Here is a 26415-nt window from a genome sequence, read left to right on the forward strand (position 1 = left end):
CCATTCACCACCACCCTTGAGGCCCAACCATCCAGCCAGTTTTTAACCCAGCAAAGATTGTACCTGTCCAAGCCATAAGCAGTCAGTTTCTCTGAGAGAATACTGTGGGAAACTGTCAAAGGCTTTATGAAAAGTCGCGTTGGGTAAGAGTCACAGCCTTTCCCTCATCCATGAAGCGGGTCACCTTGTCACAGCAGGAGAAAGGGTTGGACAACCAGGACCTGCCTTTCACAAACTCATGCTGGCTGGGCCTGATCCCCTGGTTGTCCTGTACATGTCATATGATGGTACTCAGGATGATCTATTCCATCACTTGGCACCCAGGTCAGACTGACAGGCCTGTAGTTCCCCAGATTTTTCTTCTGACCTTCCTTATAGATAGGTGTCACATTTGCTGACCTCCAGTTGACCAGAACCCTCCTGGTTAGCCAGAGCTGCTGATAAATGATTGCAACTGGCCTTGATGTTGCAGAAGGAAATATTTGCTGAGGGGAGGGGTAGGAGGTGGACTGCCTTTCCGAAAACTTTGACTTTTTTTTACTTCCTTCCACCCCGCATGTACATGTCCTTCCTCTAATAGTTTAAAAATAAAGGATACAATCTGTATTCCAGACATATCACATGAACAATTTTCTCTTATCGCAGATCAGGCACTACTGTCCTTCAGTAGCTAACAAACTATAGAAATTGCTCCAGCTCCCAGCTGGAGGAAGCATTAGGTTTATAAATACATTTTAACCACACTACAGTCTCTCTTTTGCATTGAGACATTGAAAAGAAGTAGTATGTTCATCTGTTTGTTGATAAAAGGCACCACATTCCTCAAGAATTTAGATCTGTACTGTCGCACCGTAGATTGGTTACTGTGAGTATACCACTGACACAGGAATCTCTTTCCCATACTAACTCACTCCTCTGCTTCCAAAACTATGCGCTTTTGCTAGGATCCAGGCATGTTCCTGGGGGACTTCACTTTGCATGGGGCCTGACAGAAGGAATGGAAGAAAAGTGTGGCTGGCCTCAAGCCTTCCTCAGGAGCAGGGGCTGCTCTCACCTCCCCAGAAAGAACAGCCAGGTTGGCATCAGCAGCACCATCCCACTTTTGGAGCAGAGGATAGCAAAAGAAGAGGCTCAGAGAGGGGAAGAAATGAACAATTCACTGATTTTTTAGTTTTGTGAATGCCATGATAATATTGGCAACTCATAGTTTCAGTGCTATTTATCAGCTGAGTCATGATGCTGCCACTTTATTGATGAATGTCTGTCAAACACCTGTCAGGCTCTCCCACTTGGGTAGTCCATAATGGTTCATTAGGAGATGATTTCTCATGGATGCCCTGGACCTGACAGCTGGCAGAAAACAAACTTTGCTGTCAATCCTGAAAGAAAAAGCCATGACTTTCAGATATATAGACTAAAACTGGTAATTTTTGTGTTACTGTAAAAATTCTTGGAACAAATGGCTCTATGTAGCTATATCAATAGGGGCCAAGAAACAGCTTTTTCCTGAACTGTGGTCCAGGAAGGCATCAAGAGTAATACTAGCCATCACAATTGGATGAATAAAGAACTCTTATCATTACTCAAGCATAAGCAGGAAATATACAGGAGATGGAATCAGGGTCAGGACACTTGGAATGAATACAGAGAGGTTGTCATTGTAAGTAGAAAGGAGATAAGGAAGGCCAAGGCCCATGGAATGCACAAACAAATGCAGTACCAACTTGCAACTAATCACAGAATGGGTAAGTTTGGAAGGGATCCAACCTCTCTGCTCAAGCAGGGTCATCTTAGAGCACATAGCATATACAGACTATCTACTTAAGGTACTAGCATTTCACCTTACATTTCCTTACCAACTTCCAGGATCTTCCAATTACACTTTCCCTTTTCCCCTACCTCACTGGTATCTGAAAGACCTATATAATCCAAGAACTAACAATCATTTCAACAGAGCTATGAAATGTGAGGCCTTTTACAGATCTACCTAAGAGTAGTTTAAATTAGCTGGCAACTGTTTCACTTGCTGGAAGCTAACACTGTGTTAATTCCATGAAAAAAAGAAATTCATTGTTTAAGTGTGAATAAGCTAACCAAAAAAGTTTGTAATTCTTTGACATTTTTGATGGGTTATGGCCAAAACAAATTCACCTTTCCCCACAAAACTTTCCTAGTTCTGTTAACAATACTACTCCTCTTTGCACTACTGCAGCCCACATTTGGGGGTTGTGTTCGATTCCTTTCCCCTTAGCCACATTCAAACCATCTCCAAGTCTTGACAGTATTCTCTTTATCCTCTTCAAAATTCACCCTTTCCTCTCCATCCTTACAGTGCAATCCTTTACTTCATCTCTAACACATATTCCTGTTTTCATTACTGCAGCCTCCATTCTTCCTTTATAACTTCCCATGAGCATGAAGACATATAAATCAAAGTGCTGCCAAATAAACAGCACTTGTTTCTTGCCTGAAAATTTGATCACCTCTTTTCCTTCCTCTCCCCTCCATGTCTTTTTTTGCTCACCATTAGATTTCCTTCAGAATCATAACACGTCAGCATCTTCCAAGCTCAATGTAATTCTGGGTCCTTTTAATTTATCTTCCCCTTGTTAAGCTTTCTCTTAACTTCTTTCCCCTTGTTAAGCTTTCTCTTAACTTCTTGCCCCCTTCCCTGCCCACCCACCTTTCCTCCCAGCCCTACTGCCTACCAGGTTTTTGGAGGTTCCTTGTCTTTTGCCCCATATTACCTCTTCTGTCCAAATTTCCCCAAAACCTCTGCTTCACCTGAACCTGGCAGATTCACTTCCTACATGCTGCTTTGAAAACATATTGATTTTTAAGATGCCTTAGAGTTGTCCAAGCTGTTAACCTCAAGTGCCAGGTATACAGCTGCTACTCCTACAAACACTTAACAGCAGCCACCTGGGAACAACACTGAAAACTGATTAAATGATATGCTAGAGGTTACAGCAGATGCAGCTATGTCAAACACCTCAAAATGCTGTCAAATGTGTGAAGCAAGCAAGTTGGAAGAAATTTAGAGAAGGAAAAGTGCTTCATATCCATTTAGTTAGGGATGTTTGGTGTCTATTTTTAAGAACAACTGCTGTTTATTTTTCTAAAGAGTCACCTCTACCTCCTCTGCATCCTACCTACGTCTAGCAAAATTACTGAGTATACCACAGCAATTAATTTCCCTTCCATGTCTTAACACCCTTCTTCAGGGTATCCGTTCCCCTTTACACTCTGGTAAAATCTATGCTGAAGCCACTGCCTCAAGGAAGCTACTCTGGATTTACAGCACTGTAAGCGTTAACACAAGCTGACCCATACTCTTACAAGAATGGGAACATACATCTATGACTCAAAATATCTACTTAAAAATCTAACCACTTTATTTAACAATTAGCATTAATCTGCTTCAAGTCCAACTCAGAAGTTGCCTGTTTGCATCAATACAAGCATGAAAAAATCCACGCGTGTGGACATTCAGGCTTCAGCCTCTCTCTGCCAGACTCCTGTCAGGCTGCTGCTTCTGTCTGTGAGTGATCACTAGGAGTTAGCCCCCAGACTAATATTTGTCTCTCCCTTCCAATGGCATTAGAGTAAGAACTTCAGCCATTGTAGGACAGAAAGACACACAGTTCTTATTTTTAAGCTATTTAGGGTCTCAAAGGGTCAAAAATTGATATTTGCTAAATGATCTATCAATGTCCTAACTATTAGTGGACACTTAAAAAAGAACCACTAAAGGGCCACCTTTAGATGAACAACCTTAAAGTACCTTAGAGACCTTCAAAATCTGAGCCCACATGCCAATATCAAATCAATTGCCATCCTTTTCTCAACACGGCTTTTCAAATCCTGTTAAGCTGTATGATTTCATACCGAAGAGCTGTCCACTTTTAGGACCATTGAGAGCCTGCAAAAGGTACCATCCTTTATTCAAACAAACAAAAAATTTTACAGTAGTTCTTCTGACCCTGACAGTGGCAAGAGATGAGTTAAATACTGTTTGCGTTGCCAAAGGGGGGAGATTGCCTTAATCCTCCAAGATCTAATATCTCAGGAGCTTTCAGTATTTCCTCTCTTAAGTATGAGGCAGCTGTTTCTCCTAGGAAGGTTTCTGGAAGACATCTGAGATGAATGCAGGAGGCTGGAATGTGGGATGAATGAAGGAGCACCAGGACAGGACTTCCACTCTCAGGCAATATACCCAGCCCTCCATTTAACTGCTTTCAGAGCCCTGTCAGCTGCTCAGCTCCAGCCTTTCTGCAGTCCCTCCCACCCCAGCAAATCGAGAAAACAGCTAATCCTGCTGGCAAGGGGCAAAGCTCTCCAGTGTGCACCTTCCTCCAGAGGCCGATGGGCAGAGAGAGGGTGGAAGGAGGCCAGCCTTGGCAACAGTCCCTCTCTGACACATTCTCACATGGTCGCCCACTGCAGCCACCCAGGGCTTCTATTAGGAATCACACAGAGGGGATTTTTCAATGAACTCAAGATATCCAGTTCATAAAGTTCAGGCACGGAGTTTATATGCAGGGACATATATCCCTGTGTGTAAATGAAACACAGCTATGGTGGTAAAAAGCCATAGCACACATTCTTGGGTGCATTAGGTTTGGGATTCTTTTAAAACATACCTAGAATGACTTAGAAGGATAAAAGACACAACTAGTGAATTGGGATTAAAATACAGTGTTTTATTGTAATAGCATGCCTCGTGCTCTGAGTGGATACTGCTGGCAAAGAGAACTGTAAAAGGGAAGTATGTGCTTTAAAACAGTGGTATACAGTTGTAGGTTATCTAGTTTCAGGGGGGAAAAGAAGAAAACCTATGAAAGGATATGATTACTTACCCGGAAAATACAATATTTAAAACAACAGGTTACAACTGCTTCTAAACTTGCATCCTAAAAGGCGACTCAAAACATTTGCTGCCCAGTTCCATAGCAAGGAGCTTGCTGTGCTCTGCAGCAGCTTTTGCAGGAAGGTAGCAGTGCTCCTCCTCTGATCCACCGCTAGAGGGGAACGGCATGGAGGGAGAGCAGGATTGATCAGACACATCCTGCTGCACCAATAATAAAAAAACTCTGAGTCAATTTTTTGATTTTTTTTTTTAATATAGGTGAGGAAAAAAGGAATCTCTCCTACCTTTTTATGTTTTTTTTTTACTTTTTTTTGTTTTTAAGCATCACGTGGTGATAACAACAGGGGTTTATTTACGTGGCACACTCACAGTTTAGGGTGATCCAAAGAACAGGTCTCCTCCCTTATTCCTCTTCCACACCAAGGAGAAAAAGCTTTAATCAGAGGGACCTGATGTCAACTGCTGCCAGACACATATCCTAGAATTGAATGTTTAGGGCTGATTTGGATTGGTAAAACTGTCATATAGCCACTTTCACTTTTTCCCTCCCTGCAAAGCAAAGCCTTCTTCCACATCTGATCTGATGGATTGTGTTGGCAGAGGGTTGAGGGGAAGATCCAAAGAGCCACTGGAGGCAAGGAGATGGGAATGTGAGTACAAAAATGACTTAGTAAGAAATTGCCTCATTGTCTCATATAACACATGTAAGAAATTCCTCCTGCAGCTTTAATGATGGAGTGGGAAGCTAAACCCCATAGGAGTTCCTCCCTCTATTTACCAGAATGGCAAGATATGGGCTCCTATGATGAAGTGTTCCATTAATATTAGAGCTAGAGGAAATAAAGTGACTTAATTGTAAACTAACGATCTCATCCTAATAACCAAATTTGAAACAGAAAAGGCAAGGAAGAAACCCTACTTTCAGCCATGCTGCCAGCTCATAAATTAAGCAAATGACATTGGCATATAATTACACTAATTAGTACTGATGCCATGCAAAGACTATTTATGGATATGCATTCACCCCATTTCTAGCCCTAGAGCCTAAATCTGAAGTAGTAGCTCAATCAGCACACTTCGGAAATTCGGTGTTATTGTTTATGCCATTGTGGATCTAATTTAATCAATACCGTATTCTCATTAAATGTAAGGTCTGTTAAAGATGGTTCTTTCACAGGCCCCACAAATGAACTCTGTTGGATTCATCTCATTACATTATTGCTCTAGGCTTAACTATGCATCATTAACAGAAACAATACACAAGTTAAGTATGAGGTTCTATAGATCACCTTAAAACTACGAAGTCACACATGACTATGGTCATAAGTAATTGGAATGATGAAAGCCAGCATTTGCAGTGATTGTCAGATGCTTGTTGGCTCTTTCACAACAAAAAAGGCCCTCAGTGCCTACTGTCCTTCATAATGCCAAAAGGGAAGATAACAGAGATGGGCTTCCTGTGCCATACAAGCTATACTACATAGGTTGGAATTTTTGTTGTGTTTCCTGCTACCACTAGAGAACTACAAGAATGTCACTTCTTTCTCTGCATTTATCCTACAGCTTTTTGTGTTCCAGTCACAAAGAAAGGACTGTAGTATTACAGTACAGTAGGTTTTGAGTGGTCAACACAGGTAGCCATGTAATAATATCCTGAAGAGATCAGCAAGTTCTATATCTTGAACTACTAGAAGTAAGCATAGACTAATTTCTTCTCTTACTCCTTTGGAATTAATACCAAGATGCATATTATACACATGAAGAGTGTGGCAGCCTTATTTTGCTTTGTGGGATGCCTTTTTATGTTTTCTTGCTTTTAGTTACGACTGTACATTTGCCATACTTACTACTGCTCTCCATTCGTCTGTGTGCTGTAAAGTGGTAAAGTATCACACATGACACACACAGGCCTGTCTGGTTTACATCTCAAATAACCATGCATAGAAAATTTTTCATTCATTTTGTTACGGTATTAAGAGACACTACTAAAACTTGCACTGACTTGCCAGCATCCATTCACTTAACTACACATTTAGCTGCAAACCTTCAGCCACTTCATTGACTTCATCAGGTTTGGGTATTTCTTTTTTTGGTTTGTTTTGGTTCGACTTTTTATCATCTTTTTTTTTTCCTAAAACTGGCCAATAAGGTCAGTGATTGTCACTTAATTGTTTACTGGAAACATATATATGTACCTATAGAGAGTAACTGAGTACACCTAGAAAACAGCAGAAAATGTTTCCTGGTCTAAATTCTTTTCTTGATATTTCTGCTGACCGTTTCCATGTAGAGTTCTTCACTGATTATAATTGCTATGAAATTGCATGTTTTTGCTTGTCCTTTTGGACAAATAAGCTAAAATCAGTGGTTGCACAGATCTGTAGCTGACTCATTACATCATAAAGCAGCCGACTGTGGGACTTGGGGTTTTTTTGATCTGTTATTTTAGGATGGAAATTGCTGAGTTGGCAGGCAGTCTGACCATATAAATCAACAGCAACTGCATACTTTTAAAATGACATGGTGCATAATCAATTTAATATGTGAGGTTTGAGGGAAAATAGCTTTATTGGGGAAGCACTGCTAATAAAAATTCAACCTATGGTACCTCTTAGGTCACTAAGGGCAAAGCCATAGGCCAGTATTTATAACATCAGACAACTGGGTCTTTCTTAATCAGCCATTTTTTTTTTTTTTATTCCTTCTGGATGAACACCTAACAGGATTGATATAAGTTACAGAAAGAGACCACTGGTATCTAATGGAATTATTGCTTTCATCGGCCCTCAAGGAGAAACACAAATATTATTAGAATGCAAAACCAGCATATAGTCCTGCTGTGGATCTTTCATGAAGATCTTTCCTCCACTTTGCAATGGGAAGTCATGAACGCCTCTACAGCATCATCCCCCAAGTCTTCTGGTTCCACAGCTGCATTTTGATCAGTGCCTTTAAGAGAAGCAGAAAGCCTGGAGGGACCATACATCATTCCATTCTCCCTGTGGTGGAGCAGCATGAACTGCAACTTCTCTTTCTGGAGTCATCCCGAGAAGAGTTGGACTTGAGGGGGCCCTGTTCATGGAGTTAAGCAATTGTCAAATCTTGGGACAAGTTCACATCATTTTATGCATGGGGAAAAATTCAAGCCTCACTTTCACATAGGATACTCTGGGGCAGAACTGACAGAAAAGTTCTTGTAGGGGATCCCTCCAAGGGAATGGAGTCGGGGATGGTTGGAAACAATGCACTGAAAAGTAGTGCTCAATTCTGTCAGTTATGGATTGCCAAGACACTTAGAGAGGATGGCAATTTGCAGGTGGAAAGGTATAAAAACCAGGCGGGGGGACTGCAGAATGGGACCCACAGCTCTTTCCCTGTGATTGCCTGCAATGGCTTCCATTCAGTAGGGCTCATGAAGCTCTCATTTTCTTGCTATCAGGTCCTGTATTCAATAACTGATTATTGGAGTTGCTTATCCTCATGTTGCAAATAGAAAAGCAAAAATCTACTAATGTATAAATGAAATATATGTTTTATATTCAGTTATTTCATAGGTTTTGACTAACATAGCTGAACAAATAAAACCAAAACATTATTTTTCAAGTATGATCAAAATTAGCAAGGTTGTCTAAAATTTGCCAAAGAAAAAGAGCAGAGAATTAACACATAGTAAATTTTTTGTTCAGTGAATGTTTCTTTTTTTGAAAACAGAAGTGATTAATTTAAAAACATAGGAGATGAGCCCTTTTATTTTCTATGAATGAGGCATTATAGAAATCATAGGGGCAGATACAAGACAACAAAAAGTGCCTTCTTATCTTGAGGAGACCAAGATGGTATTCAAGTGTATCTCACTTGGGTTTTGACATCAGAGGCATCTAAATTGAACAGATTAGATACAACTTATTTCTTGAATTCCAATATTGGACTATAGAAACAAGGCAAAAATCTTGCAGTTGTTAATACAAGTCTTTGAAAGGCTGCAGAGGTTTAGGGGAGGGGGAGAAGGAAGAAAAATTGAGGGAACAGAAAAAGCGTGCCTGAATTAGAAGGGACAAAATAAAATTGACAGTTTTTGAATTTCAAAATATCTCCTTCAGTAATTTATTTATTTCTAATACTGATTTAACAGTACCAGAAAAACACTCAAATACATGGAGGGGGTTTTTTAGAGAGTCTTCTGGAAAAGCAAAAGATACTGGGAAAAACAAAGGAACAGGAATTCAACAACTCATTCTGCTTGAATAACTTCTTTTAAACTACCTTGTTCTATAAAAAAAATGAAAAATTCTAACTTTTAAGCAAATGAAAGTTCTCCTGAGAATCAACGATTTGCTTTCATTCTCCAGAGAGGCTCGTAAAAAGGCATAAAGTATATTTTAATGAGGAAAAAAAGGTTTCTTTCTAAAATATAATTCCCACTTTGGCATTCACTTTTAGGGTAGGTAATGCACATAAACAAATGAAATGTTCAGAAAATGGCTTATAAAAAGAAACTGCTTTTGCATCACTTTTTACTTTTTTTTTTTTTTTGCATTAACAACATTATTCTCTGTTTACAGAGGCAAAATAATTTTAATATAAGAGGTTTCCTTCATACTGTAAACTAAAAGGAAGATTTAAGGGCAGATTTTCCATATGGTGTAGGAATACAGCTCTGACTGATTAATGCAAATGTATCACTCTTAGTCTTTAGAATGGTTTGATGATATATCCCCTGAATAGCATGCGATTATTGACATACCACTGATACCCAGGAAAACAACTGTCACCACACACAAATTTTAAGTCTGTACAAAAGCTATTAATTTCTCTCATTCTTTTTCCAGCACTCAAAGGTATTGGCTTTTAAAATCATATTATCTTGTCACAGCAGTTGTTTTTCAAAGTCTGTTGCTACTGTGTACTGTGAAAAACAACAAACTGATAAAATGAATAAACTTTTAGAATCTAATGCATCCATATCTTGTTCTTAGAGCTGCTTTGATCTCAGTTATTTTAAATCAAAACTTCAAAAAAACCAAGTAAGAAGCACCTGTTGATCAACATTTGCTGACTATAAAGTGCAGTGGAAATTACCACACGTTTGTCACAAACCTGACACTCCAGTTCAAGGACTGTAATTAAACCTGTTATTTAAATTACACTTGCTCAGTGCATCAGCTCAGTTTCTGCCCACTCTACAGGACCAGACATGCATGTGTATAAGCAAGAAGGCAGCTGGCTCTTGCTCACCTAGGTGGAGAACATTTTTCTCTAAGTTCAAAGGATAAACTCAGGCAAATCATACTTGTTGTACTTGCTTTTAGATGAGATTTCCTCCCCTCCAAACTATTGCACTGATGATAGATGCAGAATTCTTATTTTCTACAGCTGTAACTCAACATTCACAGATTTTTTCCCAACCTCTCAATTGAATTCTCAGGATTCCTGGATTCAGTAGGACGAGTTTTACAGTATCTGAGTGTATATATTGAAGCCTGTCTATTCTGCCACAGGCATCTGTTACAAAGGGAAGAATAGCAACTGTCATGTTGCATGAATACCCCTAGTGGAACTTCTTGATCTTCATACGTTTACAGCTTCAGTTACTTCTACTTTCTAGACTAACATCATCCGTGTTTCTTGTTCTTGGAGCATGAATTTTCCCAAGTTCAAACACTTCTGAGAATTGTGAAACCTACATGTTATTTTCATAATTATTAGCATTTTTTAAAAGGAGATTTTATCCCCAAATATCTAGCAAGAGAAGTAAAATATTTGGTACAAAAATATTATTTAAGGAGAAATAAGATGCAACTTTCAGTTTTAACACGGGTCAGAAGGTACTCAGGGGAAGCAGCCTCTGACATAAGTTCAGCATGATGTATTTCGATATCTCTTTCTCAAGGCTTTTCCCACCCACACTAAGGACTGTGAATTTTCCAGTCCGTTTCCTTGAAAAATGAGTTTGAAAAGATCTGAAAGGTATGTTTGCATGCAATTTAAAAGATGTGTTTGGCTGAGGTGAGACTGTCTGGACCAGTGATTTCAAGAGGGAAAAGGTGGGGGAAGAAGGAAGGGGAAGAAGAAGCTCTCAGAGTCATAGAATCACAGAATATTTAGGGTCGGAAAGATCTATAAGATCAAGTCCAACTGTCAACCCAGCACCATCAACATGTTCATCATGAAACCATATTCTTAAGCATCATATCCAAACGTTCTCTGAACACTTCCAAGGATCATGACTCAACCACTTCCCTGGGCAGTCTGTTCCAATGCTTTGCAACCCTTTCCATGAATATTTTTTTCCTAATATCTAAACTAAACCTCCCCTGTCACAACTTGAGGCCATTTCCTCTCATGTTTCCTGTCACTTTTTACTTGGGAGAAGAGACCAACCCCCACCTGGCTACAAACCTCTTTTCAGGTAGTTGAAGAGAATGATAAGGTCTCCCCTGAGCCTCCTTTTCTCCAGGCTAAACAACCCCAACTCCCTCAGACATTCTTCATAAGATTTGGGCTCCAGCCTCTTCACCAGCTTTGTTGCCCTTCCTTTCTTCTCTAAGAGCCTTGGATTGTGGCTAGCTGTCAGAGGAAGGTGTTTTTTGACTTCAGTCTGTAAATTGAGAGAATAAAAAAATCCACATAAACTGAAAAATGTAACCCACCTGGATATTTACCCCAATTTCTTAGGCCCTAAAGTAAACCACAGGAGGTAGTTTTCCTCATTTCATCATTGTTGGTATAAATACGGATGAAGAAAAAAGTGGGGGGGCTGGAGAGGGAAGTAAGGGATTGGAAAGGAAAACCAAAGCTATTCTACTATGCACGAAGGAGCACATACATCTCTGTATGTCAGGAATTATAGTGTCATGGCAAGCATCCCACCATCAGACAGGGGACTTGTACTATTAGGGGAAAAAAATCCATTAGGTTTAACTATTTCATCTTCCCAAAGAACTGATTTCTTTCTTGTGGTTTTTTGTTTGGTGAAACAACACAGGTCCAGATCATTACACTGATTTAAATGGAATAAGAATGTTGGGTTGTTAGGGTTTTTTAAAGTATTATTAACTAATACATTTTTGATATATGTTGTCATACAGCAACCTGAAGTTGTATTCTTGCTCTGAAAAGAAAAAAAGGAAAAGGACCACATCTAAAAATTTACAAATTAAACAACAACAACAAAGTGATTAAAAAATTTAAAAGCACTGGCATAGGGAAAAAAGAGCAAAACCAAACAAAAAAGATTTTCAGCTATGCTTTGAAATTAGATGGTGAACAGATGCTTCAGAAAAATAAAGAAGGACTTCTTTCAGGCAGCACAAGTTTTAAGCAGCCTTTGGTAGGACCAAAAGGCCTCTGATGCTAGATGAGAGAGGTTGAGATCAGACAAAAGTTGTGCGAAAGCAAGGTGCCTTTGCAAATGAGGGCCTTGCAGCAGAAAGGGAAACCTTTTGAGAGAGTTGGCACACATCTGTCCGGTTTATGTAGTACCACCTGCTTCCTGCTACCACCTCTTCCCAGTAAAGGACTAGATGGAGGGTCTTTGTCTTTCTCTGCCTCAGTTATCTTATGTTTCCACCAACTCCACCCTGACAGCTCCTTGTGCTCTACAGTTTCATAGGAATAATATGAAAAAGATCCTGTTTCTGTCAGTTGTACCTGAAAAAACCTTTTTAATAAGCCAAAATGATCCAGCACACACCTTGCTGGAGCAGAGGCAGGGATCATCACACATCAGTTTCCAGAGCATATGTAAGGGCTCCACTCGTCTTCACTGGGGCTCAGGTTAAAATATTTGTTTGAAATTTTTGTACATTGCATCCAAGATCTAAATACAATTTTTGGATGTTTGAAAGCTACATGAAACTCCCAGAAAGCTTGTCAAGATTAAAAAAACCCAAACCCTCTTGAACTGATGTCAATTCCTTCTCTTGCTTTTCATTATACCATTACATTGCACATAATGAACTTTCTTGCTAAAAGATAACCAACGGCAAAGAAACTCTAGGAAGAAGCAACTTGAGCCTATTCAGTCATTTGCAGGAGAGGGATTTCACAATTAGTTTAGAGCAAAAACTGCCCTTTATTAGCATATAAATCTTGGTGAACAGTATTCATCTTTTCCACGTCATTTTATAGAGTGCTATTCATTTATCAATCATTCAATTATAACACAGTAGCTTATTAGAATTTAATCTAGGCACTTAACACAAGATTTCTTTCCTCTTCCTTTCCCTTTGGAGAAAGAATTTTAGAAGACTTTGGGCCACATGCTATAAAAATCAACCCAGGTTATCCTGTAGTCTAGTCTATGTAACAGGCTTTCATCTTGTATCCTGAGCTCACAGGACTTAAACTCCTTAACCATAGTCCACGGGAAGACGCTGCCAAGGCTTTATCTGCATTTTGCATGTTTTTGAAGGGACCACTTTCAAGAAGGGAGTCAAGTCAACTGCAGATTTTTTCAATAAACACATCCTATCTTTACAAAATATTTCTATTTGCCAAGAACCTGACATTGCAGAGGTTTGTATTTTCTGTGGCAATAATTTTTTTTTACAATTAGTAATTTTAGACTAAAAACACTGGTAAAACATGGTGCAAAATGGAAGGAAAGGGGGCAGAAAACAAAAAGAGATGGTGTGATTCCTTTTTATTTAGTTTGTGAATTTATGATGATTCTCAGGAGTTAGGCTTTTCCTCCTACTTTGACAGTGAAAAATGTGTTGCAATGCTTTAAATTCTCACTGTATTAAAGGATTACTTCTCTACCATGAACAGTTAGAAAAAAACCCTTTTCTAAGTTCAGAAAGCTTTAAGGGGTTGCCTGTGTTGCAGCAACCCATTAACCCAAACCTTGCCTTGTTCTGGCACATTCAAGAGTAGATCAGCCCTTCTTCTGATTCCTCCTCTTTTACTGAATACTTCGCTCCCAGTGGTTTTCAGGAGGATCCCTTTGGGGTCTGTGCTGCCAGCCTCTCTTTCCATTTCCCAAGGGAACCTTAAATCTTGGCTTTGTTTTTCTCTTCTGCTTTGGCAAACATTTGAGGTAAGCATCACACTTTTGGAATAAAGATGACGACCACACCTAAGGGTGGCCAGATGTGACATGTTAAATGTGGCTGGGGAGTTAAAAAGGGCTGGGCAAGGTTTAATACAAGTGGTGACTTCACTCACTAAGTGTGAGTAGTCACCAGTACACGTGGTGACAGAGTGGTTCTGTCACTCTTGGCTTTTTGACTTTGTAACAGAACAATTCAGAGAGAAATACTAATGCAGTCCAGTGGCAGGGTATGTCTAAGAAGGCAGAGATACTGTTTTGATTTACAGATAAGAAAGACAGTATGACATCTTGTTTTCTACCTGGGTTTCAAATGCAGCACATCACTGTAGGGGGATAGGTGCTTAGATGAAGTTTCACCTCTGTGTCTCTGAAAATAATTCATATTGACCTGGAAATGGATAACAGGACAGTTCTTTCATTTTTTTGCTTTGTGTAGCAATAATAAAAAGTATCCTAGAGTTCCTGATCAGGTAAAAAATTACATGAGGGATGGGGCACTTCCACCGAAGATAGCAAAGAAATTCAGCATCTGTGAGGGATCACAGCTCTGCATTTTACAGGGATTGCTGTTAAACAGTTAAAAAAATAGCACACATGAGTGGTAGTGTGTCTCCTCACAGAGAAATGCCTGCTACAGCTAGGAGAAATTAACTGACTTATCCTAGCACTGTCTTGCATGTCAATGTCTAACTTTTTAATCACAACCACCCTGCGTAATATGGAAATTAAGAACACCATAATTTCCAGTAATTACCAGAAACATACACATTTTCCAACAGGGTGACATTATGTCATGAATTCCCTTGTCAAGAGTAAAAAAAAGACAAAACATATCATACTTGTTTGAGAAGGCAAAGTGATAGATTTGTCATGAGGGTAATCATCTATATATATATAAAAAAATAATCCACTATTATCAACTTCCTGAATTCCTGAAAAGGGATTAATTTTCTGCCTGAGCTAATAATGAACATTTTTCTTCTATTCATCATTTTAGCTATTTTCTCTCTTGAGATTCATTTATCACTAACTACTGAACCCAAGAAATAAAAAATAGGTAACATCCCTTTTTGAAGTAATGGCTTAGAAGACTATAAAATCAAGAGGCAAAAGATGGATTTTGAAGATATAAGTTTGAAATTCCTGTAACAGCTGCAGGTTTTTAACAGAGGATCTGCACCACTGGTTTAGTAAAGTATTGGAGGAAGTAAGTTAATCCTGTGATAGCACAAAGTAGAGGACAGTACATCTTTTATTTTAATTTTATTTTTTTCAGATAAAATTCACAATAAGAGGAATGAAATTGCAGAAATAATGCAATCAATGGCACTATAAGGTGCAATTCATGTTGCAGGAATTAATCTAGGATGATAGTTCAAGTGCATTTTAAATCTAAAATGCCTGCACACAGCTCCCAGCCTGTCAGACCCTCTCTTGTCCCAAAATGCTTCTCCTATGGTACAATGGGGCCTGAGACTCTCTCGAGGATCTCAGAGTCTCAGTGTTGCCGAGCTTTCTCTGCTGCTGGGATCCCTACTCTTTGGCAGAACTGAGAGTGGGGCATTTCTGGAGGGGAAAGGAGGAAGACACAGGATTTGCGCTTTAATTCTTCTCTTGCAAGATTTTGCTGTTGCGCTCCTGTTGCAGACAGGAGATAGAGGGAAGAGGACTTTCTTTGCTTTTGAGTAGAATGCAGAGAAGACCTCCCCAAATGCCCTCTTACCTCATCCCTTGCTCAGCCTTTTCTGGTATGCCAGCTAAAAACCATACAAACAGTCGCTGTTGGAGATGTTTGCCTGATGCTAATGGACGTGCTTTTGCAAGGTTATTGCTAAGTGCATTCAGATCACTCACTTGGGTCCTGGCAGAGGTCTCTGGGCAAATCAATGAGTCTAACTTCCAGAAGGAGGCCTCTGAGAGGTGTGCTTCAGCAGCACCAGGACAGGATTCACATCAGGGTACAGGTTTCTGTCATAAACTGGTTCCATACTTTCCATGGTATCTCACTGGGATGCTGCCCAAACACAGATTCTTGCTCTAACTTGCTATGCTAAAGCAAGCATATGGGATTTGGGAGGTTACTCTTTTAGATTCTAGCTTGCTGGTCTGAAGCCAAAATGCGGACAACACCTACGAAGTCCTGAAGCTAAGCCATTTTAGTATGCAAGGCTGGCTTTGTGCAGACGAGACTCATTTCAGTGGCTTGCAAAGCTGATAGTAAAGCACAGACCCTCTGCAATTTATTTCTACAGTGTTTCTAAAGCCATGGGGCAGCAGAAAGAAATGAGTGTAAATTCAGTCTCTGCTCATGGGTTCCCTGATAGGAAGCAGAGACAGCTTTCAAAAGTGAATTCTCATCTCAGTGTTGTATAACTCAAGAACAGGACTGGAGGAGGAGCAGAGGCTTCAATATCTGGTACTGAAGGCATTGAATCATGTCACAGGTCAGCAAAACAATTTTATTCTCTAAGTGATTTCTTGACATTGATTGCTCTAACACAAAGTTACCAAGAAGCCCACCTACCCCTAAGTAGCACCCTAGAAGTAAAACTCACAGGTATTTCTAGAATTTTGCATTGTTAGTATTGAAATGGATTCTCTACTTAATACGCCAGACACCTAGCAAGAACAAAGCATGAAATCAAATTCCATCAGTCCCTTAAATTTGTTTATGCAACCCATTGTTACTGCTTACAGAACAGCTTTGGCAAGCAAAGGACATGACAAAACATAGCTGTAGTTTATACAGAGAAATTTTTCCCATCTGCCATTTTTGTTGTCAGTTGGTTTATATTGATTTCTCACCATGCAGTTCCAAGTTTAACCCGGGCACAGCTGCATTGATCCAAGAAAGCTGAAGTAATTCGTCTCTTCTAGTGAAGCAGAAATGGGGCGGAAGACAGCACCTATCATCATTTTTTTTTCTGGTAGAAATATGCTAGAAGTTCTTTCCTGTAGCACAGATGTAGATTAAGCCTGCACTCATGCCTTTTCCTACAAATATTTCATACAAATGATTCCATTTTATCTGTGACAAGTGAGATGAAATTCACACCAAGGAGCATGTTCTCAAGTAACTCCTTTCTTCACGTGGGAACGAGCTGACTCAGCACATGAATTATGGAATCACAACTACACGGTGGCATATTACAGCCCTTACATTTATAAAGATTTTGCATTAACTATAAGCAGCATTGCTTGGGCCCTAGAATAATATTCATATGCTGAAATGGCAGATGGGATGTTCCCTAAAGGTTGTTCTCAGTGGTCACAAGGGTGTATTCATTCTTGTGGGGGTCTATTCTTCAAAACATTTCTGGTCACTGCACTGCATTTTCACTTCATGAAAAAGAAATTGTAAGCAGCCAGTGTAATCACAGCAGCAGAGCATCCATCATACATGAGGAGAGGAGCAGAGACTGTTGACCTTAGTAAGTGGAGTCTGAGATGGAGACTTGCTCACACGAAGCAGAGGGAATAAAACTATTTGAGTTAAAAACATGTCTCTGTGAGATGACCACAAATTAAAGGGTTGCTAAAACAGTGAGGTTTGGGACTGCCAACATAATTACCAGTAAGACTCAGAAAGTTCCTCTCAGTCCTTTTGTTTCTATGGTAGCTCTAGCCTTCATATGAAAAATTCCCAGTGACACAGGAGTACTACAGATACATTAAAAAAAATGAAATGCAAATGTTAGAAATAATTATATGCTGTCAGGGAATTAATCTAGTTTAATTTTAAGGCTTTTCAATGAGAAGGCTCCAGTGTAACAGCAAATGCTGCTAGAAAGTGTGATCACTTCTATTCATAGCCATCTTTCAATGTACTCTGAAGTTGGACAAAGTCCAGTGGGTTTTATTTACTAGCAAAGCTTCATGACAGATAAAGCATACATTGCAAGAAACCTGCAATTCTTCTTTGTTAATGAGCATTATTAGATTATTTTGTGACAGGAAGAATAAGCCCAGGGAATACCCCCCTGAATGTTTCATCCTCTGTGGAACATGCTTTAGTGAGATAAGTCATAATAAATATAATGTGTCAATTGTCTAACCTATAGGGAAAGAGCAGGTACATGAGCAACTTGGTGCAAATATGAGACAACCTGCTGACAGGCACAGACATTGTTTATATGCCATTTTCAGTAAGAGTACTATAGGTAAAGGCCAGGCATGTAGCTCAGTTGCATAATATGTGGACACTGTCCTCCTGCTGTTGACAGGAATGACAATGGTAACTCTTTTCTTATAATGCCTGATACAAAATTCAGGAATTACCAAAATGGTCAGCAGAAAAATGCAGGAAAAAAGGAGGCTCAAACAGGTTATTGATAGGAGTCAAAATGACTGATACTAGCTGAGAAATGCAAAATGTGTCTTTGTAAAATGGAATTCCAAGCTTTAAGCATGCCATCAATGAAGGGCACGAAGTGACACACATTTTAAAGGCCTAGAGACTACCTGGTTTATGCTTCCAACTAGAAACTTCTAATTTATTGATTGAGAAGATTCAACTGATTTTTTCTTTGAAAGGGCTTAAGAGCATGATTCACATTTTCATTTTGCTGAGAACCCAACCAAAATATCCTTCCCTTCTCCCATTTGGATAGTCATTATTGAACATAGCTTCTCTATCTGTTCCCAAAGTCCAAAACAAAGCTGTCAGTGCTCTCCCCATCAGCTAAGCATATAAGAAAAAAGTTCCAGTGGTTTCCAAGAGTAGAAAAATAGACAGGATGTTGAGTGGTAAATGAGGATATTTGGAATACATCTGTGGACATATACTTTGTCATTCCCTACTCAGCGCATCTCCAGCTCACAGGAATGGATCCTCTTATACAGCAGCAGCTGTTACTGTTTGGATTGTAAATAGTCATAAGCCATATGGTGTGGCAGGAGAGAAAAACTTCACACTTTCTCACATGGACAAATATTATTATTGCAAAGCATAAACACATCAATATATATGTCTTTTCTCTGGGGAAGCATATAGCCTTCAATCTGATTCTAAAAAAGTTGTTGGCTTCCAGATCAGCAGATTACCTGTAAATATTTGGTTTGGATTTTTAGAATTTAGATGCCTTGACAAAAAACAAATGTAGGTGTGCAGTAGATACAGTGTTTGAAGATTGATAGATGGGATGAAAGAGACACAAAATATAGATAGCATTCGTAAAATGGGAATGAAAATTAGGAGGAAGGGAGAAAAAAGGCAGTCTATATGCAACTACTGTGGAAAAATATATTTGTGTATCTTTGGCTAGCTACCAGCTAACTACACTAAAAGAAGCGGGACTGTGCAGTGTCATGCAAATGCATCAGGAGTTTCTTCACACAGGTTAATTTGAACTTTCTGCCTGGTTGGTGATGGCTAAAACATTTCAGATGTTGATGGACTGTATGCAGGCAGGAGCCGACCTCTCAAAAATGGTGGGACCCCTGCTTGCTAAGGGAAGCTGGCTACAATCAGCATTTCCAGAACCTGGAACAAGAAGAAGATGCAGTTTGCTCCCTTGCTGTGTTAAGGGTTGCTTTCCTTTTAAACCATGATTTCTTCAGCTTTCGTGTTTAAAACCTACCAGTGCTTTTATTTATGTTATTGCTAAAGAACTGTTTAGCTTATCTTTTTGCTTTAAGCACTTTAATTAAAGGAAAGTGTGATCACTCTTTCCATTGTGTGGTGAAGCTAGCAACACACACAGTTAACTTTCAGTTTTGCAGAACCAAGTTTCTGAGCTACATCCCAAAAGTCTTAGCATAGTGACACTGCACTTGCCAATAATAAACATTGGAACATCCTATTCGTATGGTTAGACATGAACCTGTGACCTGGCAGAGTTAACAGTCCTGTTCTACACTCCTTCTCCCAGCCAGTTTCAAATGCTGCATTGACACCGACAGGCACACCACAGCAGTTCTGAATTTATAGGAAGAAAACTCTCATCACTAAGAGATTTTGTTGGTGACCAGCTGTACCTCAAAGGAAATGATCCAGAAGATGATAAGGACGGCAGGGCACTCCTGAGCCCACAAGAGTGATGCCTGGCCTCAGAATGCCAGCAGCCACAAAGTCAAGAGACCTTCCACATTCATCGTCCCTTGATGTGAGTCACAGTTCAGACCTGACCCACAGATATAAATACAGGCAGCAACTCAGTATCTAACAAGAACCAAAGAAAAATCCCCAATTTTTCCACAGTACAGGGTGGCCCTGCATCAAACAGCCATTTTGCTCTAATGATGTCCCTCCCATTCCCCAGTTTTCAATGTAAAATGACTACACACTTTTCTACCACTGCTACATTTGCTAACCTGACATCAAGGTTATCATCTGTTATGGTTATGGTTATCATCTGTTTCTTTTCTAAAACTCAAAAACGGAAGCAAAATGCCTGTGGATCAGGAGAGCAGGTCCACTACTACCTTTGAAGGACTAAGCATGCCTCAGAGTGTTTTCTCCTTTTTATCTTTGACAGGGGATGTAGCTCAGACCAATGATCCAATAAGGCCCAGATATCCTGACTCACTCTCACCGAGCTGGCTAGATAACCACCCAGTCAAGAAACACAGGGAACCAGTTCACCAGGTTCCAGTGCTCAGATGCTCTGCAGAGCAACTTGAGAATACCCTCCAAATCTCAGCTCACCACAGCAGTGTTACTGCAAACCTCACTAACAATGTGAATACCAGCATATCTTCTTCATGACAACCAACTGGCTTCTTCCAATGAACACAATGCATTTGCTGTTGTATTTTGAAATTACAACAAACATTTCCAGGTACCTTTCTTTTAAAATACTTCCTCAAAATTAGTGTTCACAAAACCGTAGCGCCATTTTTTGATGTCAAGAGATAGGAAGTCCCACAGACAAAAGTTTTTTCATTGCATCTTCTTGATGTAGCATTTCTAAAGCTCAACTTCGAGTGCAGGGCTCTGCTCTTGGTAGAGAGAGCTCATCTGAGAAGAAGAGTCAGTTGAAGATGGAAGTGCTACTATTCTGGGAGAAATTGCTGCAAAATAAGAACAAACCGAGTTGCTGTTCTAGTTTTATTTTTTAGGAAATATTTAAGCCATTTAGCAAATAAATCATGGAGACACGTTCCCAAAGCTGTCTCTGGACTGAAGCTCACCTGAAATAACTAAGTTGCAAAGGCAACTTCCACACCTGCTCAATCTTTATATTCAGACAACCACAGAGGTTGTCTTTACCCAAAAACCTCTTGGTTTACAAACAGATTACATTATCATGGCCTCAGGGTTCAACAGCACAATCATTTCTACTTGCAGACCTGTTGTCATGAGCTAATGACATTTGCACAAATCATACACATAAGATAGCAAAATGAAGAACTTCAGAGCTTCCAGACTTTAACTAAAGTATATAGAAAAAGATCAGCTTAACTTATACATCTCTAATATAAAGGTTGTTTAGGTACTCCCGAATTTTCAGCAGTTGGACAGCCAAATGGTTACTTTAGTTGCCTTTTTTAAAACAAGGAACTACGAATAAGTCTGCACAAATTTGAACAAGTTTTATATTAATCATGCTCTCCCAACTGCAGTGCTGCCCATGGAGGAAAGACCTAGAGACAGCTGAAAGGGTGTTGTCAAAGACTAAATATACCACTAGAGTAAAAAAAATTACTGACATTTTAAGAATATGGAAACCAAAAGATTTTGCACACAAAGTCCAATTCACTTTGTAAGCAAGTGTAGTAAAATTTGTTGTACTTCGTTGGCTTCCTCAAACTCAACAAAGGTTGCTTGTGGCAGTGCCTGAGACAATAAGCCAGACGCACTGATTATACGCTTTACCAGATAGCTCAGGCTGCCTTTCTCCCTAAAGGAAGTGTTCCTAAAGTCACTTTAGAAACCTTTCAGCTGATTTTTCCTTTTCATCAGGATAATATGAATGTCTTGATTACCATCAACAACAAGAGAAGGCACAATAAAGTTTACTTGTCCTAACCTGCAGCTATGCTTATGGGTACCTGCCTGCACTTAGGCAGCATTATTTTGTCTTACCTTTCTGCTCTTTTGGGAAAAACTTTGGCTCAAAAAACCCACAGTCTCTCTTTGGCTGAAACAAATAATTCAATGACTGAAATATTATTTGCATTCTGACAGGAAAAAAAAAGGAAAAAAGAAGGTGAAAAAAAAAAATCCTATTTACAGAACATGCAGAATACAGTTCCCAGAAAGAGAATAATCATAATTAGTCAATTTTAAAACTTTTCCTCCAATCTGAAATAAAATTAGGTTTTGATTTTATCTTTCCTTAATTTTTTTAAAGTAAAAACCCCACCTCTTTTAATATCTAGATAGCAATACCACAAATTATTTTCAAAATCTAGGTTACACTTATGTTAAAAGCAGCTGCTTAGACAAAATGCATTTATTTAATGAGCTGACATGTTTCCCTCTCAGAAGAAGCCAGATGAACTAAGAGTGAATCAGATTTGTATCTCGATATTAAAAGAGAAATCACATTCCACTTCCCCACAGAACACGACAGCAAGCATTCCTGTTACTGTCTATAATGGTTACATTATGTTTTCTGCTTAATAAAAAACATATAACACTGAGTCAGAATACCAAAATCACTTCCATCTTAGTTTTCAGAAACTGCTGAATAAAACTCAGAACAAAAACAATCCCTCTTTACCCACTCACATGGTTTACTCACCATCACTTTATTCCAAAACTCAGTTTCACAGGAAAAATGATCCATAACAACGAAATTATTTCTTCTTTGTCAAAAGTATCACTCCAGTCATTTAAATTACTGAACGCAGCAAAGGAAACATTGTGCTCCACAGAGCACTCTAAACACACACTGTTGTTTTTGCTGATGCAATGAGGCTTCTAAGCAAACGAGTTTGCAAGCAAGCTGGGTAGTGGCATTTTCCTTATGATTCAAAAGCAAAGAATGCCTCAGCTAACTGAATGCTCACACAGCATATAATAAAGGAACTCAAGGATTCATACATGTCTCTAACATAATCATTTGTAAAACTTCCACTCGTATTACCATCTATAACTCTGCCACACCTCAAAAACTACGTGCCAGATACAAACTTTTACTGGGTGCTATGTGCAGACAAGAGAAAGATAGCTTCAAGCCAAAGCCTTGTATTTAAAAGTCTCTGAAGTTTAAGTCCCTAAGGTGTATGAAGTTACATTCTGTGTATGGAATGTAACTGTGGATTCCTGCTTGCTACGTATATAGATATCATAAAGTTCATTATAAGCTACATATTAAAAACATATAGTCTGCCCCAATGCATTACTGGATTAATGTACAAAATTACTTCAATAGGAAGATGATAAAAAACCATATTTAAATAGGTTTATAATTTCAACCCTTAACAATTACCACTCCCCTCCTCCAAGTGCCAAGAAAAGCACAGAAGAATTTGCATAGCATTTTCTGAGAAATGGGGATAGCAAGATCCAGGGGCAATCTAAATGCTGTGTCTTTTTTTTCCACAGAGATGCAGACCTGTTTGTGATCTGGAAAGAGAGGTAGAGTAGTTTAGTAACAAATCTCTGATGTAAAATGAAAAGAGGAGAAATCTGTATCAACCTATAAGCCTGATAGTTGGGAGCCTCCAGTGCAGGATGTGTCAATTTTTTCATCAGTCTTTAAGGATTATGTCAGCTGCCTTGACAGGTAAACCTTGTGAAGGTTCAAAAATATCACTGCAAGCAAATAAATGCTGTTGCAGACCTTTACATGACCATCAAGCCCCCACCAGATTCACCGGATAACCTTTTTTTCTTTCCAAGCTTTTACTTTTTCTGACACCTTGAAGTCTGAGGCAGCATGCACTCTACACCACCTGACATTTCCTAATTAGCTGGGAGCTCTGCATGTGCTGAAGCCTTTACTGCTTTGGAAACTGCTGAGACAATCAAGATGAATGTTCTCCAGAGCTACAAGTTTTAATATTAAAAAGCTCATGTTTTCTTCCAAGCTTCTATCTTTAACATCTTCCTCTGACGCCCTTGCTGTCCTTGTGGATTCTTCTCATAACTCTGAGTAGCAGCCAGGCAAAACTAGGTAAGGACATGGATTGAAGCGGAGAGTAGCTCCTGGGGGAGCCCCAGCACCCCCTGCTGGGGCTGGAGTGATGGGAGGTAGCCAGGCCAGCCTGCCTGGGGGATGGTTCGACCTCACAGCTGGGGCATGAAACACCTACCTGGTGGTTTTCAATGGGTGAGAAAGTAGTACTGCGCACTTTGGCCTGAGATATACTTGGCCTGTTTAACACACTGATCAACATTTACAATCTAATTATCTGATTTCAGATTTCCTGAGTCTGTGTCATTCCCAAACAATGTGGGGTAAATTTAGATGCACCTTTAATCAGCACTTTTCCCCAGTTAATCACTTCAGTGTTCTACTTACACAAACGAAATGAAATAAAACAGGATGCAGATCATCCTGTATCTGTCCAGAAATAAATAATTACAAAGGATGTCATTCAGCAATAAATCTATTACTAGGACTTTTAAAGCTTTTTGATTTGCAAAAACTAGCAAACTGTTTCTTATCAGGATGTGTGTTTTTCTTGCTTTATTCTCTGAATCTTGCAACTTGGTAAATTAATATCATTCTTCTGGTCTCTTTGTCCTATTGCAAAGGATCCTTAACCCTCTGAACTTTCCAGTTACAAACAGAACGTCTCCAAAACTTTAGCTGTTATTCTGAGCCATGTACATGGAACCCAGTGAGTTGGAAATATGTCTCCACTGTAAGCTCTATGGAATTTTTGTGGATCCATTATTTTACCATGCTAATATTACTTTAGTTAGTTATTTTATTTTGAGAAGCATTTGGGACTGTGTTATAAAATTTAGTTCACATGGAAAATTACCTCATCTTAGATTAGTTATTTAAAAAATTAGAAAACAATTTCCACAGTTCAAAATATTGTGGTGAAAAACTGTGATGAAAATGCTAAGTTCTTAGTTTTGAACTAATATTTGGAGGGTGGGAATAAAAAAGAATAGCAAAGGGTGAGTGATGGCAGCTTGTGTGCTACAGGATCCTATAAGCAGGAGCCCTGGATAGATATGGCAAGGAAAACCACAGAGGTGAAATGGCACACAGTAGAAACCATCTTTAAAACTCTATTTTCTTTTTTTTTCTCCCTTGATTCTCATGTTAGACAACATAAAATCTTTCATCAGAATCATAATAAACATCTATCAAAGATCTTTCTCTACTGCCTTAACAGAAGGCCAAATAATTCAGAGACCAGTTGAAGTTCAATTACATTTTTCTGCAGTAAGCCAGAAAACGGTGAAAAGGAAATCACCTTTATGTACCCTTCCTGAAGTTCTTTTATATTGATTCCCCCCCCTCCCAACATGGTTTGAATATTTTCACATGTCCATCGTCTAGCTCCAGGCTTTTTTCTGTACCAAGTTTATATTTTAATGTCAATACTTATGTAAATAGCTACATGTTAAAACCATGTACTTATACTAATTTCATACAAATAATTTTCCTTGGTGCTTCAGCACACTTTACCTGCTTTGATTGGTAAGAAATATTTCTGAGGTTTGGTTCTTGTATTAAGTGCAAGTATATTCTGTCTCTCCTGCCCTGTTTCTGAAGCAGACCTTTGTACTGCAGTCACATACTAAGGGGCCGTCTCTCCTCTCTGAGCTGTGGAAGTGCAGCAATTCACCCCAGTGAGGGGCCTTCTTTACCTACTGGTGTCACACTGCAGGCTTGCCTTATCCTGGGGGTGATTAAGACAGTGATACTACTGAGCTCAATACAACATGCACACGTTTCTTTGTCCCAAAATTTAAATCACATTATTCTTCAGAATCTTCACTCCAACCAGACAAGCAGAGGAAGATTTCACACCTGATTTACTGTGTGAGGTCTGGTTTTTACAACATGAAATAAGTTTGCAGATTGACTTCTATTGACTGATGAAGCTTTACAGCAGCACAGAAGCCCATCAGTCTGAAAGTGAAATTATTCTAGCTGCTGACACTGGTTAATATGACAGTTAATCATTTTGGACTTCACTAAAACCAAATTATGTGCTCCTTTAAGGTGAGCAGCTGACTTGCAGCAGAATTCTATGTCCCCTGCAGGTCTCTGGAGAAAACTCAACAAAACTACTTTTAACTGCACCATAGGTACTAACAAAACCAAGATTATCACTGTAGAAAGTATCCTGTTTCCTAGTTTTAGACCACTGTGGCCTTTAAACTTGTTCAATCAAATTGTGATCAAATAGGGCTTTTAAATTGGTGGCAACTGGTACCATGGGATTTCTAGACTCAGTCAAGCTGAAAACTGATTTAAAAAAATTTAAACTCCCACAGTACTGCACATCCTGGGCACAGGCAGATCCTCTAGTGACAGGGCAACATCTAACATGGTCATTATAAAGAGATGGACATGAGCTTTACCATATATGTATGTAAAACTGCCAGTATCTTGCTTCCTACTTGCAACTG

The 26415-nt window shown here is 39.2% G+C and overlaps 1 protein-coding gene across 2 annotated transcripts in view; it reads right to left on the reverse strand.

The window, feature by feature from the left end:
- The window catches only part of LOC113942742 (SAM and SH3 domain-containing protein 1-like), a 542445-nt gene that overhangs the window by 170487 nt on the left and 345543 nt on the right, over window positions 1–26415 (reverse strand). Inside the window, exon 1 of one of the 2 annotated variants that reach the window (XM_027633810.1) lies at window positions 22613–22634. The exons of the other annotated variant lie outside the window; for it this stretch is intronic. Within the exon in view, the coding sequence (XP_027489611.1) occupies window positions 22613–22615 (3 nt within the window). The 5' untranslated portion in view covers window positions 22616–22634. Of the gene's footprint in view, window positions 1–22612; window positions 22635–26415 lie in introns of those variants that run through there. 2 annotated transcript variants of the gene reach the window in all.

The sequence above is a fragment of the Corapipo altera genome, unplaced genomic scaffold, assembly GCF_003945725.1.
Source record: "Corapipo altera isolate COAL_440 unplaced genomic scaffold, ASM394572v1 2b, whole genome shotgun sequence".
NCBI classification, from domain to species: domain Eukaryota; kingdom Metazoa; phylum Chordata; class Aves; order Passeriformes; family Pipridae; genus Corapipo; species Corapipo altera.